The 16,214-nt window shown below is 53.0% G+C and overlaps 2 protein-coding genes across 4 annotated transcripts in view; one reads left to right on the forward strand and one right to left on the reverse strand.

The window, feature by feature from the left end:
• The first annotated feature begins 122 nt into the window (after positions 1–122).
• Positions 123–12,491, forward strand: zhx3b (zinc fingers and homeoboxes 3b). Its single transcript, XM_062458399.1, has 7 exons — positions 123–406; positions 6,491–7,466; positions 7,566–7,676; positions 7,810–9,504; positions 9,641–10,468; positions 10,782–11,220; positions 11,528–12,491. Exons 2-7 carry the CDS (start codon positions 6,705–6,707, stop codon positions 11,536–11,538), a joined length of 3,846 nt encoding a protein of 1,281 aa, XP_062314383.1. The 5' UTR covers positions 123–406; positions 6,491–6,704; the 3' UTR covers positions 11,539–12,491.
• A 791-nt stretch (positions 12,492–13,282) lies between these two features.
• Positions 13,283–16,214, reverse strand: part of plcg1 (phospholipase C, gamma 1) — a 29,290-nt gene continuing 26,358 nt past the window's right edge. For all 3 annotated transcript variants that reach the window (XM_062458404.1, XM_062458402.1, XM_062458403.1), the window contains exons 31-32: positions 16,014–16,214; positions 13,283–15,756 (exon numbers count right to left, since the gene is read on the reverse strand). The exon at positions 16,014–16,214 is cut by the window's right edge and continues 65 nt beyond it. In XM_062458404.1, the coding sequence (XP_062314388.1) occupies positions 15,714–15,756; positions 16,014–16,214 (244 nt within the window). In that variant the 3' untranslated portion in view covers positions 13,283–15,713. The remainder of the gene's footprint in view (positions 15,757–16,013) is intronic.

Genomic DNA, 16,214 nt, shown 5'->3' on the forward strand with positions numbered 1-16,214 from the left:
AATTTTCTGCAAATTGTTCCTAAGTAATGTGAATACTTCTACTTTTCTAGGGAGTTCTCTCTTGGTGATCTGGGAGCTCACGTCGACCCGAGTTCTCGGTCGGCAGTGACGTTTTGCATCACGTGTCTGTCTCTGCCCTGGGTACGTACGTCGTATTTTCCTCTCACTCTCCCTGAGCTGAGAGCCATTGGAAATAAACAAGACCAAGAGGGCCATTGTGCCATCAGCCGAAGTGGCTAGTGTAACGTTTATCACCAGTGGATGAAGAGAGAGGGGTAGCCTACCACCCCTATCAAAGTTGGCATCAATAAAGCCCCAAGCTAACGTTATGTATTTACTTTATAAATAGTCCGGTTCATTGTTAACTTTCTTTAGAGTCTAAACTATTTCCCTTGGACCAGGCAAGGTGAGTGCTCTTTATAGATATATAATTTAAAACGATGTCTACCTTTTGGAAAGTTGCGTGGGCAATCGCTACCTTTGCGGCAGTCTTCAAGCCAGCTGCATGTCGCTAGCTTAAAATGGCGACAGTGAGTGGGGGCGAGTAGTTTTGGGGGGCTTGTCTTTTCCCCCGTTCTGAATTGGTTACATTATTACATAGATATATGTAGCCAGCCTATTAACTTATCGCTCCCTCCGTCAGCAATTGAAACTTGAGCGGAAGAACAACACGCGCCACATTGTTTCAATCATTTCGAGATTTTTTTTTAACGTTGGGCTCATTAGGGAGTCTACCTTAAATTACTTCCAATTTATTTTGTAAGTTTGTTGGAGTAGTCTATATTGTATTTGGATTCGCTGAAATAGTATCGGTTGCCTTATTTAGTTTCCTAGTTTTTCAACGATTTTGTTGAAGGGATCACGCGTTGTGCCAAATGTATCTTTACATATGTAAATATAGGCCTGTATTCATTGGCTCTAACTATTCACGTTTAGATCAAGTACATATTTAGAATGTTGACCTGCAACAATGTCTTAATCTGCTCATTTTTCTGCGCTTAGAATGAATACAGGAATACGTTGTGTCGGAGTTCACTACCTCGTGTATTGTCAACAGTGTCCATGCTCTATGTGATTCTAGAGATTAGTGTAAAGCTTTTCCAGATAGCTAATTTGTGTCTGATGCCCATGTGATTGCCAACCATAGACATTCAACTTTAATCCAGCTATCTATTCATCACTCATGTCACAGTTATTAGTCCTGACATAAGCCAATTGCCATACCATTGTTGGTGATAAAAAGCTAGACCAGGCTAACAGCAATATGGGTGGGTGTGTGGAGTGAAGGATTATCCTTAGGTCTGGGGTCTTGGGGTAAACTGGTAGTTTATGTAGTCTGTCATGTATGCCACTTGACTCAATAAGGGCAGTGTTTATTTCCTCAGTCAGTGTTGTGTTGAAGTGAGGTTATGGTCTGAGGTCATTGCGTTTATCTACACTCTCGACGACCACATCACCTCACACACTCTCAGTTCAACGTCCTCTTCTCAAGCTCCTCTCTGTGTCCCACTGTGCCAGGCCCCTCAGCCCTAGACGTATTCTATTTTGTGAGAAGAATGACTACATGAAAAGAAATGTGTATGGATTTTTCTCAAGATTTCAAAATTGTCTTGAAACCTAATTATGTCACTAATGGGAGAGTGTTACCCTGTCAATCAATTATTATTGCATACCTTCCTCAGGTAAGGCCCTGTACTGTGTTTGTGGTCAGACTTGCTTTAAGAGCCTCTTGGCCCACCATTCTGGCGCTTACCTGCAGTCCAAAGTCTTTGAGAAAAATAGCCCTTTACAGCAGCTAAATCAGCCAGGAAGCCCCCCTTTCTTAGTGAAGGAGAGAGCCCTGCCTTGCTGTGCTCAGAGCTGGCAGGATCAGGTCAGCATTTGCCGGCCGTGCTACATTGCCTGTCTTGCTAACAGCTTGTGATGTCAGCCATCTTAGGTTGGACTGCACAGCTCGTGGTGCTACGCCATTTTTCTCTCCCTCCCCTCTTTAACAATCCAGCTTTAACGCCTGCACTGCCAGTGGCCACAGCAACGCAGCCTTTCGCAACCCCGGGCAGCCAGTGGCTCCCTGACCTGAACGCAGCCCAAGTGGGAATCAACAGCAGATGAAATATCTTCTTTTTTTAAAACACTGTCGCTGAGGTTTTCTTTGGGTTGCCAAGATTGGAGGGGGTGGGGGGAGAATATTGAAGCCAAAACGACAAAAGTCCACGCAAACTTGTACGCAGGCCAGGACAGTCGAAAGGGAACGCCAAAGAATACGTGGACAGCAAAGTATGGCCTTCACAGTAGGAAGCGGAAGGGTGCACTCTGCGTTGGCGAAGGGGTTTGTGGGGGGGGGGTGAACGGGCGGCGTGCTACGCGACCCGAGGCGGTTACAAGCTAGTTGCCATGATGTACAGCAAGCCTGGCCCAGCGCGAGCCCTGTGTGTGTTTCCTCTCCCCCTAACCCAGTATGCGGTGACCCACCCTGTCGAAGCATGGCAGCCCAGGTCCATACCTATCCTAGCGAGTCATACAGCAGGGAGACGGGGTTGAACAGTGACTGAGCCTGCGAACAGGAAGGAGCCGCCATTGACGTGGTCGGTAGCGTGCCCTGGCGAGGGCGACCACACCTAGCTGGGGGGGGTTGGGGGCGGGAGGGGGGGGGGGAGAGAACATGAACACCGCGTGAGCGAGGCTCTGAAATAGGAGCAGGGCAGGGACTCTCCAATCAGCACTCACAGGACTATGTGGAAAAAACAAGCCCGCCGCTACAGCCAGGGACTGGATGGCATACGAGGTGTGTGTGTGTGCGTGTGTGTGTGTATGTTTTCGAGAAATGAACTGGTGGGTGGGGGGTGGAGGAGATGGGGGGGTGGGGTGGAGATTGGTTGCCATGGGGACAGTAACACACCAGTGGCGCTGCCGACCTGTCTCCCTGGGCCCAACTTGTTCAGAGTGGGAGGGAAAGGGGGGCAGAGCGGGAGAGACCGAGAGGGAGAAAGAGGTGAAGAGAGAAGGGATGGGGGGGGATGGGGTGGGGGGTTGAAAAGGCGAGAGGCAGACAGGCAAATATGAGTGGGGGAATTTCTCTCGTACATACAAATGGTAAACGTACACACACATTGACCGACCGAGAGGACAGACAAGGGGCCAGGACTCCGACCACGATGGAGGGAAGGGTGGTCTGGTGAGAGTATACACAGCTAGGCACGCCAACTATTCCCAGCCATGGTTCTCTCCAGTGTGAGGGGGCTATTATTGGCCTCCGCTGCGGGGACAGAGCCCAGAGACGAGGCAGGGTCGCAGGGTAGAGGGTCGCGGCGCGGCTAGGCGACGCCACGCTCCGCGCCGATTATATCTACGATCCCGAGATGGGACAAAAACAGAGTTTTCTGTGTTGTCTGTGGCGTGCACAAGAAAATGGCTGCCTCGCTGCCTCTGTAAACAAGCCCCACTCACAGGCATGCAGGCACGCAGCCACTCCTCAACCCCCCCCCCCCCCCCACACACACACACACACACCACCAGCACCATGCACACTCTGTCCTCACGCACTCACCCACACGCGCAAACACTGACACATCGGACGCACGGTCACCCTCGGTCTCTGTGTTCAGGGAAAACATTATTGACCTATATTTGAATTTCTTTGCCAGTGCTTCGCATATCGAGTCAACATTGACCTGTCTTGAGGCCGGTGATTCTCCGAGAAGGGGTGCTTCGTACACTGTTTTCTCTGATGAATGCATCGGGCAGCTCTTTTCCTTGTGCGAAAGCCAAGTGATTCCTGTGAGGTTCTTTTCTGGAAGGTACCGAACCAGAACCAACCAGTGTCTGTAAGCCTTATGATGAATCCCAATTTTGGCTTTTGACTCCTGGCACCTCCCATCCCCCCTTAGTGGTCAATTTGTCTGATAATGGGAGTTTCACACATTGTGGTGACGCTGTGCTCAGTCTGTCTGTTTGGGCGAGCTGATAGGTGAGGCGGGGGAGCAAGCCCAGGAACACACCACGTCCTGAAACGCGAAGCAGGAACAAACTCCCACACGGCAGCCAAGCTCTCAGGTTGTGTCCATGGCTGAAGAGCTCGCGGCGGAACATTCCAGGCTTCGCAGTGCAGCGAAGAGGAAGGGGGGTGGGGAGGGTTTGGGTTGGGGGCGGGGGGGGGGGGCAGTGAACGACTGTGTGTGATTGTAGTGCGGAGGGAGGGGGTAGCAAGAGCGGGGGTTGGTAGGGTGGTGTGGAGTTGAGGTTTTGGGGAGGGAGGGGGGCGGGGGTGGGTGGGTGGCTGTGGGGGTATCGGGGCAGAATTCCTCCCCTGAAACACCTCACTGCTTCCTCCGAGACAGTTAACACTCCCCTCCCTCCCTCTCTCGCTCCCTCCTTTCTACTCTCACCCCAGCCATCCTGCCCATCCCCCACCAACCTCTTCTCTCGTCCTCCCTTCTCTCCCTCTCTCCCCACCTCGCTGGCCCACGTGATGGATGGCTGAGACTGCCCACCCATAAGCCTTTGTGTTGGTCACGTGACCTGCCAGCCTTGGCAGAACTGTGCCCCCTGATGCAGAACTGAATGGTGGGGGGGACCAAGGGGGGTAGGAGGGGTGCAGAAAAGCCCAAACCAAGGACAGTTTCTCGGGGTGGGGGGGACGGGGCATCGCGTTCCCTCCGCAGTGGCAAACTCCCATTTCGCCTGTTAACCCATCGTGCGCCAAACATCAGAGAAGTGCTCGGCACCACACAATGAGAACAGAACCCTTTGAAGAATGTTCTGGATTTGACTTGCTTGCCGACCCATCTGTGTTTGAACTGTTGTCGCCTTGTTACTAATGGTCAGATGCGATATTATTGGTTGAAATGCTTGGTTTGTATCACTAGTCTGTCTGTAGCCTATCTGCATACGCTTTGCAGGATTGCCCCCCTCCCCCCATCTGACTGCAGTACACCAGCCCCCTGGAGATTTAACCGAGCTCTGATTAAATGCACCTTGACCTTTCATAGGAACATAGCCAATGTTGGTGTGTGGGTTAAACATGGCATGGGTTAAACCTAGTCCTAATGTAATAGACAAATTCACTGAATATCTCAATTGAAGTAGGTTTTTAGTCCAGGGCTAGTCTTATTCCATGTCTGGGACACTGAACCTATGTGTGGATGGGTTAGACTAGGATTAGGGTAAAGTGGCGGTGACCTGCAATACACAACTGAATGGAAACATGGAGAATGACATTGTTCCTAGCTTGGGACACACCAGTGTATCCTTTCAATTTAGAGTCGGTTACTTTGGCCCGGAATAGAGTTAAGACTGGACTGGAGCGGGTGGCTGTTATAGACTAACAACGCGTGCGCTGGGTTGTGTTTGGCGCGCGCGGGGTATCCTTATGCAAGGAGTATACTGATATGGGCTGGATGGGCCTCCATTGTGGCCACAGACATGTGTGAGCTTGGAATCCCTGCTTGTGTGAGACCGGCTACGGTTGTGGTCGTGTGTGTGTGCGTGCTGGCGTGTGTGTGGTGTCAAGTTGTTTCGAGTAATTGCCCTAGAGCTGTCCTCCAGTACTGCACCACTGCCTCCGACCCAGGGGGAGAAGGAGGGAGGGAAGGTGGGTGCTTGCACACATCACAGGAAGCACCGCCATTTTGTGTGGGGGGAAGGGATTCACAGAGCATGGGGAGAAGTTTGGAGAGGACTGGAACAGGGAGGGAAAAAAGAGTGTGTGTGTGCGCGTGCCAGTGTGTCCGTGTTTTTGTGCTGGTGTGTGGTTCGTGTCAATCCCACCCTTCCTGTATGACTTGCTTCCCAGGGCAGGCACTAAAACGGTGGGGCCGGTGGACTGTGGTGTTTGGTGGCTGCCTCTCTGGCCCACCGTGTCAAGCCTTTAAGCCGGCGCTACCGCGAGCATTGTAAAACTGGACGGGGAGAGCTCCTACCGTGGGTGTGTTTGAACGAGTGGAAGAGAGGGAAGGCCAGACGAACCGTCGTGGGGGAGGGGAAAAAAGGAGGGAGGGAAGGAGGGAGGGTAGGAGGGTGGGTGGGTGGGGGACAGGAGCTTTCCCAAAAGCCTCTGTGAGGAGGTTAGGGGAGGGAAAGACTAGGGTCGGATCCTCTCATAAAACCGATAGCCTTCCGCTGGGACAGACAGGCGTTGGGGACTCCCGACAAGAACAGGAAACGAGAAGGAACGCTCAAGGATCGATGTAACACCGTCCGGTCTGATGCTGCCGATTACAACAGCGCTCTACCCGGCGTTTAGGATTTCACCGCCAAAATCTGGGGTATTTTGTGTAGAATTCCGAGCACTTTTCCATTTCATTTTCATCTAGCTCAGAGGTTTTTCATGCGGAGCGTCACATGCACTTGGAGGTTTGGATATTTTGTGCTGGCTAAAGGAGTTTTCCTTTGTCCGTTTCCACTTTCTTTTTTGTGTCTTGTCGGTGGTGAAATACAATAAGTCTGTATTTGTTTGTGACTAGCTGTAAAACGTGTTTTCTCTCATTCGCAGGTTCCTCTCTGGCTCGTTCCCTCGCTGCAGAACACACACACACACACCTGGAGGTCACACCCACAGACCCAGGAACAGGCCGATGGTCATGTTCTGTCCCCACCACCCCCTCCCCATGGCTGGTCCATAAGCAGGAGCAACCACTCCACTCTGCACTCTCTGACGCCAGGAACACTCAACCACAGTCAACCGACCCCACCGACTGGTCTCAGCCATGGCCAGCAAGCGGAAGTCCACCATCCCCTGTATGATTCCCAGCAAGACCATGCACCTGCGAGAGGAGCTGGAGCAGGAGGCCCCATCGCTGGCCCGCCTGGCCAGGGAGCAGGGCTTCCTCTCCCGGGGCGCAGGGGGCGGCAGGGGGAGCCCCCTGGTCGATCAGGGTCTGTCCTCCCGGCCGGAAGGGGGCGACGCGCTCAAAGACGGCGGCGGCACCTACACCTGCAGGCCGTGCAACTTCGAGACCCACGACCTGAACCTGTTCCTGGACCACGTGTACAGCGGACACCCGGACTTCCGCGCCGACCCCAGCTTCCACTGCCTGGACTGCGGCGTGTCGGCGGCCAAGTTCGAGGGCCTGGCGCTGCACAACGCCCGCTCCCACCCCAGCACGCTGAGCACCATGCTGCAGCTGAGGAGGCGGGAGCGGAGGGTGGTGGTGGAGCAGAGCCTGCTGGCGGGGACGGAGGGCGAGATCTCCATCACCAAAACCCCCATCATGAGGATGCTCAGGGGGAAGTCGGAACCCAAGAGGATCGTGGTGTCCCACTCGTCGAGCTCCGACGAAATCTCCCAGGAGCCCCTCCATGTCTCCGCCGGCCGGGACGGGGACAGGAAAGAGGCGCCGGCGGTGGCGGTGACCCACGTGCCCACCATCGTCCACAACGGCGCGGCCACCAAGGTGTCACTGCCCTCCGCCATCCAGATCGTCAACGGTTCCGGAACTCTCCCCATGCTGAAGACCGCCATCACGCAGGTCCACGTCCTCTTTCAAATCGTAGCCCTGGTTCTGTGGGGTCTTGAAGCTGCAACTAACTTTTGTTGTCCCCCCCCAAAAACATTTTTTATCCCACAGGTGGTGTCGGTGGTGCAGAACCGGAGCCTCCACCAGCAGTCAGCGCCTATCACCGTGTCCTCTGCTTTCTCCTCCACCTCCACCTCAGCCTCCTCCAAGAACATGCCCAAGGTCATTGTCCTACCGGCGACTAACGTCCTTGTGTCATCTGATGGCTGTTTGAATGATGTGCTCCTCAGCCAATCCGATGTCTTCATAAGTTTTTGCTTCTCTTCCCCTTCCGTCTCTTCTCCTTCCTCTCCAGGTGATGATCCCTCTGAGCAGCATCCCTACCTACAGCGCCTCCATGGACTCCTCCTCCTTCCTGAAAACCTCCTTCAGCAAGTTCCCCTACCCCACCAAGGCGGAGCTCTGCTACCTGACGGTGGTCACCAAGTTCCCCGAGGAGCAGATCAAGATCTGGTTCACGGCCCAGAGACTCAAGCAGGGCATCAGCTGGTCCCCCGAGGAGATCGAGGAGGCCCGCAGGAAGATGTTCAACACCATCATCCAGACGGCCCCCCCCAGCTCCCAGCAGCAGCAGCGCCACAACCTGTCCCAGAGCCACTCCAGCCAGTCCCAGCACACCATCACGGTCCTCCCCGCCTCGCTGGGCCCCACGGGAATCCCGCACATCCTCCAGGGCTCCCTGGTCAGCCAGGGCGGCGTCATCGTCACGCAGCCCATGATGGCCAACGGCATCCAGGTCAGCAGCGCTCCCATGGCCCTCGCCGTGACCCCCAAGCCGCAGGCCGCTGCCCGGCCCATGATGCAGGCCCGACCTGCCGCCGCCCTAGTGGCTGACAAGGGGATCAGCATGGTGGTGGGCTCCGTGGGGAGCAGCAGCAGTGGAAGCCACGTCGTTAGCAGCAGCGGTAGCAGTAACGGCGGAAGCAGCACAAGCAGTATTATCAGCAGTAGCAGTAGCATTCACAGCAATAGCAGCAGCAGTAGTATGAGCAGTCACGCAAGTGTGATCAACCTTAGTATTGGAAACAGTAACTACAATAATACCAATGGTAAAATCAACAATGCTAAAATCATTAATATCAACGCTTACCTAAATGGCAAGAGCAACATGGGTGCTGCTAGCAATGTTTTTTCCGCTAAAAGCAACGCTGATGCTAAGAACAGCGAGGGCAGGAGGAGCAATAACAACAGCAGTGGCGTGAAGAGTAATAGCGATAGCAGAGTTAGCATTGGCATAAGCAGCCCGGACAGGAAAGCTAACATCACCAGTAAAGACAACAACAATCAGAAGAGCAAAGATGCTAACAGCGCTAGCAACAAGAGCATTAGCCTTAGCAGCACCACCACAACAACAAGTGCCACCACAACCATGGCTACACCCACAGCTGTGACCACCAACTCCACGGCTAACACCGCCATGGTTAAAACTGAGGGCTCATCTTCCCCCGCCACCAAGTCTTCCTCCCCCGCACCGGCGACCACCCCCAACTCCAGCGGAACCCCCAGCTCCAGAACACTTCCTAACACCTTCCTGGACCCCAGCTTCTACAAGAGCAAGAAGTCTCAGGAGCAACTGAGCGCACTCAAAGAGAGCTTCCTGACCAATCAGTTCCCCAACCAGGAGGAGGTCGACCGCCTCATAGCCCTGACAGGCCTTACCGTCCGCGAGGTTCGCAAGTGGTTCAGCGACCGCCGCTACCATTTCCGTAACCTCAAAGGCTCGCGGTCAAGCACGGTCGGCCAGGGGAGCGGCAAGTCTGCGGCTGGCTCTACGCCCGGCTCTACGCCCGGCTACGGCGCCACCCCCATGGACCTATCAGACGGTGCCACCCGCACCGACACCCCTAAACCCCCCCTGCAGGGCTCAGCGCCCCTCAGCCCCCCTCCCTCACAGACCCCCACGTCCCCCACCACACCCTCTCGCCGGCCCCCCAGACCCCCATCCCCAGACTTCACAGCCATCCGCTACAAAGAGAGGGACCCCCAACAGGTGAGTGCATCGGAAAACCGGGTCCGTTTGTTGGCTCTGTACACAAGCCCGCACACAGGACAGCCTTTAATGTCTTATTGAGGAGTGAAAGGAATTTACGTAACATCAAATCTCCCCATCTTCTCCCCACTACCAGGTGAAGGCGCTAGAGGCCAGCTTCTCCCAGGACTCAGACCCCCCCGGAGAGGAAGTGGACCGGTTACGGGCCGAGACCAAGATGACCCGACGGGAGATCCACGGCTGGTTCGCCGAGAGGAGGAAGAGAGTGGCCGCGGAGAAGAAGAAGGAGGAGCTGGAGAGGGCGGAGCGAGAGGAGGAGGACATGGCCGAGGAGGCGGCGGCGGCGGGGGGAGAGGAGGGAAAGAGGGGCGACAGCGTCAAGAAAGAGGAGGATACGGAAGAAGGGAGGGATGAAAGGCAGAAGGAGGACGGCACGGGCTCCGAGCTCAAAGTCAACCCCATCAAGATCAACCTGAAGATGCTGAAAGTGACCGAGGCCAACGGGAAGGCAGAGAACGAGGCGGGCCAGACAACCGGCCAATCCGACAGCTCCGCCATGCCACCGCCCTCCACCTCCAACCCCACCCCGTCACCCTCCCCTGTCCCGTCCTCAACGCTCACCCCCAAACCAGTCCCCTCCCAGTCCCCGAAACCTTCCTCCTCCCCCAAGCCCTCTCCGATCCGGGGCAAGAAGAACGCAGAGCAGCTCCACCTCCTTAAACAGGTTTACGCCCGCACGCAGTGGCCCAGCAGCACCCAGTACGACGAGCTGATCTCGGGCACCGGCCTGCCCCGCCCCGAGGTGGTGCGCTGGTTCGGGGACTGCCGTTACGTGCAGAAGAATGGCCAGCTCAAGTGGCTGGAGGCCTACCAGACCATGGCCCTGGAGGAAGACCTCCAGAGGGGGGACATCCAGATGCTCCGAGCCCACCTGGAGGCTCACGGCAGCCTGGAGGAAGGACAGGTACCAGCCCTGGGGCCCCAGACAGCAGACGGGGCAAATTCTGTATACGTGGGGGGGGGTTGTCATTGAACTTAGTTTAGCTGGTATGATGATACCGATAGAAATGTCCCAAAAGTGAACATTTCTGAGGAGAAGTACACACCCATCTGAGACAAAGCTCTCGTTCTCTCCTGCACAGTGATAGTGATTAATTCATTGAGGGAATACAGTTGTTTATCGTGAAACCAGAGTTGGAAACCAATTTAAGGGGAAACAGAATGTTATGTCTAGATGATGGATGAGAGGCTGATCCAGTATGTTGTTTGCTCCCCAGGTGTTGGAGCTGGCCCAGGCTAGCGGCCTCACAGAGGAACTGGTCCAACGCTGGTTCTCCACCCAGACCTCCACCCCACCAGCACCCTCCTCGTGCCAGCCCGCCACAGCCCTCCCGCCCCCTCAGACCGCCACCATTCCCAGCCAGACTCCTCCACCACCCCTCTCCTCCCAGCCCGCCCTGTCACCACCACCACCGCCCCCACCCCCACTCGCTGCCCAGACCCCGCCGCCACCCCAAGCCGAGGGGGGTGGAGGGGAGGGGACGGAAGCACAGACACCGGAGGCGGGGCCTCCGTCTGTGGTGACGGGGGGGTCGGCGTCACTACCTGAACCAGAGCAGGGGGGCGGGAAGGAGCTGAGAGTGGAGCCGTCTGTGTGCGGGAGCACGGACCAGGATGAGGAGGAGAAGCCTGTCAAGACTGTCCAACCTGCTGAAGGTGCGCAGATTTCGCTTTTTTCCTGCCGTTACGGAATTTGAAGGCGGTAGGAATGAGAGGTGTTAAGAAATAGACGATTGCCAATACGAGTTCAAATCGACAAGTGAGTTCCAGTCGAGTCAGAACGCCAGGGGTTTTAGATTAGCGATTTTGGGTAACACCAACACCGCTGGTATCTACTGGATGTCACACCGGAAGGAAATACACGCGGACACATCTGATCACGACTGCTGTTCAGGCAGCCTGAATGGGCCCTTGTTTGACCTCCACACTCATCTATGGATGCATTCTTCTTTTCCTTCTTTAGGAGCCGAGTAGGGGACCTTTGTGGAAGAAGAGGAGGAGAGTGAGAAAGGGACGACCCGGAGGGACGGCGCTACGCCGGTGGTCTTCAGAAGGGAGTGTGTGTGTGTGTGTGTGTGAGCGAGACAGCATATGTGATTGTAATGGGATCACTGGAAATGGACCCTGATCCACCCCCCCCCCCCCCCCCGTTCCCGAAGCATGCTTCCCTCTCTCCCACTGACCCCATCACACACACACACCCTGGAGCTGGAGGTGGGCTCCCATCTCCCTCCCAAAAAACGCAAGGACGGACTCTGAACCCCCTTCCCTCTGGTTCTCTCACACACTCCCCCCCCCCCCCTTCCCCTGCCCTCCTACCTCCTCCATCCTGCCTTCCGCCATTTTCTCCTTCCAACGACAGTAGAGACTCATGGTTAGGATTCCCTGAGGAGGGTTTTTTTCTTCACTTCTTCTTCCGTGCCTGTTCGCTTGCCTGCCCTTGGAAGGACAGAAGGGGACGGGGAGGGAGGGGGGGGGGGGGAGACGTGTGCTGGGGATTCAGACCCCAGATGAGTCGGGAGGAGAGAGGAAGGGGTTATTCAAATCCTGACTGGACGGATATCGACCAAGCCAATTCTCAAGAGGGGACCGGTCGTGCGTGTACAAAGAGACGGCGCTCCGAAGAGGTTTGGTACGAAATATGAACTGCACAGCTCTTTGTAAGTGTTGTCCGTTTAGTTTTTTTTTTGTAAAGGGAGACACACAGTGTTGGAAGGGGGGGGGGGCCTGAGGACAGCCATGTCTGTGTTTTAGCATCAAGTGCTTCTGTACGTCATCGACGTCTAGCTGTTTCTTTCTTAAAAACGTAATAAATCCTGACTGTACAAGGAATATGAAAACTGTTTTACCAAGATTTCCAACATACCTAGGACTGTTGTATCATTTTTACAGATGTTATTTGCAGAATAAATAAAATGTAACAAACACGCCCGGCCTCTGTCTCGTACCGTGAGAGGACGCAGACCAAACGATCCTACGGACCTTGGGTCTCTGACACATTTTATCCTTCACCTGGACAAACGGCGTTCAAACTGAATTGCTGATAAATGAGAAATGTGCATTCTCCCAGACAGACTGCTACAATTCACTTCTGGTAGATTCATGATTTCTCCCAAGTCCTAACATTTAAAGATCCAGATCGAAATGGGTCCAAATGAACTCTTATGGTCATGTAAACCAAATCCAGTCGCGAACATCTATGATTCCTTGGACAAGGTCTCATGCAGGGAGACTGAACCTGGTATGTAGTCCTGTTCTGTATACAGTATATAAAATATATATTGCACCTATAAAATGTTTAATTATAGACTGTTCCACAACAATTACATTCTCAAGTCCATGTCACTCAGTTCCCCAATACTTATGTCATTACCACAGCTTCCTTGTTAGTGTAGTGTTACCAATTGTGATTGTGAAAACTATACTATTAAGTTCTGTATTAATGTTGATTTTAGAACATTGTGATTTTGACAAAGGTCAAGAGAAGAATATATTCCACTAAATAATTTAGGTGGACCGTTTTGAGAGCATGGACCCTAGTTCATGGAGATTAGCATTAACTTGACTGAGAACCCTGAACTGATTGAAAACTTCATTTGCATGAAGTGTGCATGTACACAAATTCCCCCTTTGACTAAATGCTACTTACAGGCTGTGCAGTCATGTCTTTTTACAAAGTCAACCCCTCAGGCAAACATACGACACAGGAACATATACAGTAGTTGAATAAGTACTTTATTTAATTCTCAGGCTTGAATATGTTTCATATGAAAGGCAAAATTAAAAATGAATACTTTTTCCCCATAGCTTAGGCACATGACAGAAAGGCGCTGTTTGTAAATGAGATCGTCAGTAACAAAATTGTGACATGAGCACAAAAAACTTAAAGGTGTCGTCTGCGGCCATGTGTTTGTCCACACAGAGAGGCACATGGACGCAAGACGGTCACTGTGCGCGGTGGAGAAGGACTTAACGAAACATAATGACAACTCAATACGCATACTATTCCTTAACCAGGAGCGAAAAAACGGTCCAAACAAGAAAGAAACATTGCGGCTACTTTTAACATGGTGTCGACAAACTCATGTAAGACATTAGAATTTGACCCCTGAAGTATATATTCCAGTCCAAATCCTGCATTCCACGCAACGGTCTATATCCATATGGCTTGTAAAAGACTGTCCCTCCATTGTAAAAACATACTGAATACTGATTACATATTAGGTTGTTTACTGCTACTAAAGGAGCAAATTGTGCCCCATTCTACGACAGATGGCAGTTACAAAGCCCAAATACACGCGCGCGCAAACACTTAAAAAAGAAACACTGTTCTGGGTCCATTACTGAAAACACCATCTTATTCCTGTCCACTACTCTCTCTTGCTCACGTCATCTCATCTCCCCCCACTCCCTACCAGCTCTGGGGTCCCCTAGGCAACCAGCTAGATAAACAAATCTCCATTACCACGTTGTTGACAAGCAGTAACCCAACCACACATTTAGAGGCTTGTATTAACTACCAGGTGCGATGCTGGGGTTCAGCTAATGCTAGTCGTTGCATTTGGTCCTTGTTGTTAATAAGAAATGGTGCACTTGATTTGGTTCTCCAGTCCGCCCCCCTTCACTCACGACACTTCAGACTGTTCCGTTACGACATCCACAACACTGAGAAACACCAGAAGCTGCAAGGCGTTTGCATGGAACAGATCGCAGACATACTTATTGTTTAGTATTAGGCATTTGCCCAGAAACCTGTCAATGCTTTCCCCCAACAGCCATGATTCAAAACATAATGGTATAGTCGTCATCATAATCATATGGCTTTGGCCAGGGTTAGGACTGGACAGTGACTGAAAAGGCATGGTTTGGATTTAAGACTTTGACAGAAACGCTATTAGCTCAAAGGCAGCGCCTACAGGTGTATCCATAACATAGAAAAACACACTTCCATTCTTGAAGTTGAGGAATGCCTTCTCAAAGCTAGCTGCTGCTGCTTCAAAACACACATTGGGATCAATGCAAAGTAGTAGTCTGACCTCTCCCCCAACCTGCTGTTGATGTAGCATCTCTAATGCTAACCTTCAGCTTGCTGCATACACACACACACGCTTATCTGGGATCTGTGTTTATCCTACTATGGCATTCTAACCCGGCAGACATGGTGTTAGGAGAGTGTTTAAGGTCAGTCTGGAAGTGTCACGTGTCACCTGACAGGAAAGGAAATCACAAAAAAAATATTAAAGTGTGCATGTACACACACACGGCTTGGCCCCCCATGTCTCCCTGTAGAACTGCGTCCAACACAAACAGGCAGCGGATTCTTCCAGATGCTTTTAACAGGACTAAAACGACAAAGGGTGTGTGTGTGTCAGGCTTGAGATACTCCAGAGTGGAGGAGAGACATTAAAATAGCCATAGAGAGCCCTCGTGTTTTACACATACACACAAATACAAAAAAAAAAATCACATTATGAATGTTGAAAAGTTTAAATAATAATAATTAAAAACATGGAGACGGGAGCTCTTTGAGAGCAGGTTGGCTGCTGCCGTTACCTGGCCAACAGCACAGCATGAATAAATATATATATACTTGTATAGGTCAGAGAGAAGAAAAGAAACTGAACCTAAACTTGGGAGCCGTTTCAAAAGGACATCTATCCATCTGTCCTCTCTCCACCTCTGCAACCAAGCTGTTTTGCCTGGTTCGAACACAACCATGAGCCCCCCCCCTCCCTCCCCCCCTCTTCCCCTCACAAAAACCCAGGACAAGAACTACTTCTTCACCGTGTTTTTGTTCTCTTGTTGTTTTTGTCTGTTTCTCTTTCCTGTCCCCCGCTGACAGCTTCCTGCCACCACCACCCCCCCCTCCCTATCTTTGACACCCCCAGTCTCATTGGGGGGGAGGGGGGGGGGGGAGGTCAAAAACAAACATAACAAAACAAAAAAACGTGAGTGGAAAGAGTAGAGGGTGAAAGGGAGGGAGAGCTGCCTGAAATGTAGGCCAAAGCGGTGGTGGGCGTTTCCATGGAAACAGTGTTCACAGCAGTCAGTGACATCATCGGTACGGGGAGAAGCTGGGCGAGGGGCTGGGGGGTGGGGGCTAGGGGTGCGGGGAGGGGGGCACGAGCTGCGCCCTGATTGGTCCGAGCCTACACACGGTTCTCCCCGCCCACTCTGGTCCTGCGCAGCATCCTGGGGAGGAGAGCAGAGAGTACACTCTAGAACCTTCTCTGAACAAAGACAGAAGATGTCCGACACAGTCTCACACACAGTCACACACGCACACACACCTACACACCCACAGCTACTACACTTCACACACACTTCCATCAGCCTTCGCACATCCTCATCCGGCATAGTGACAAACACACACACACAACCTCCACCTACCAGTCACACACACATACACACTTTTTCCTTGCTCTTTCTCTCCAGCCACACACACACACCTTCTGCTCTGTGGGTCCACGTGGTCCAGCAGTGCCTCCTGGGAGACCCTGAAGTCGTCCATGGTGGTCTGGTAGCGGGCCTCAAACGAGCCCTCCCTGGGCCGGTAGGAGGAGGCCTGGGCCGGGGACTGGGCCACGGGGGACGAGGAGGACACCGAGGATGTGGAGCCCGTCTCCCCCCCGCGCTCGCGCCCCGTCTGG

The sequence above is a fragment of the Osmerus eperlanus genome, chromosome 4 (genome assembly GCF_963692335.1).
Source record: "Osmerus eperlanus chromosome 4, fOsmEpe2.1, whole genome shotgun sequence".
NCBI classification, from domain to species: Eukaryota; Metazoa; Chordata; class Actinopteri; order Osmeriformes; family Osmeridae; genus Osmerus; species Osmerus eperlanus.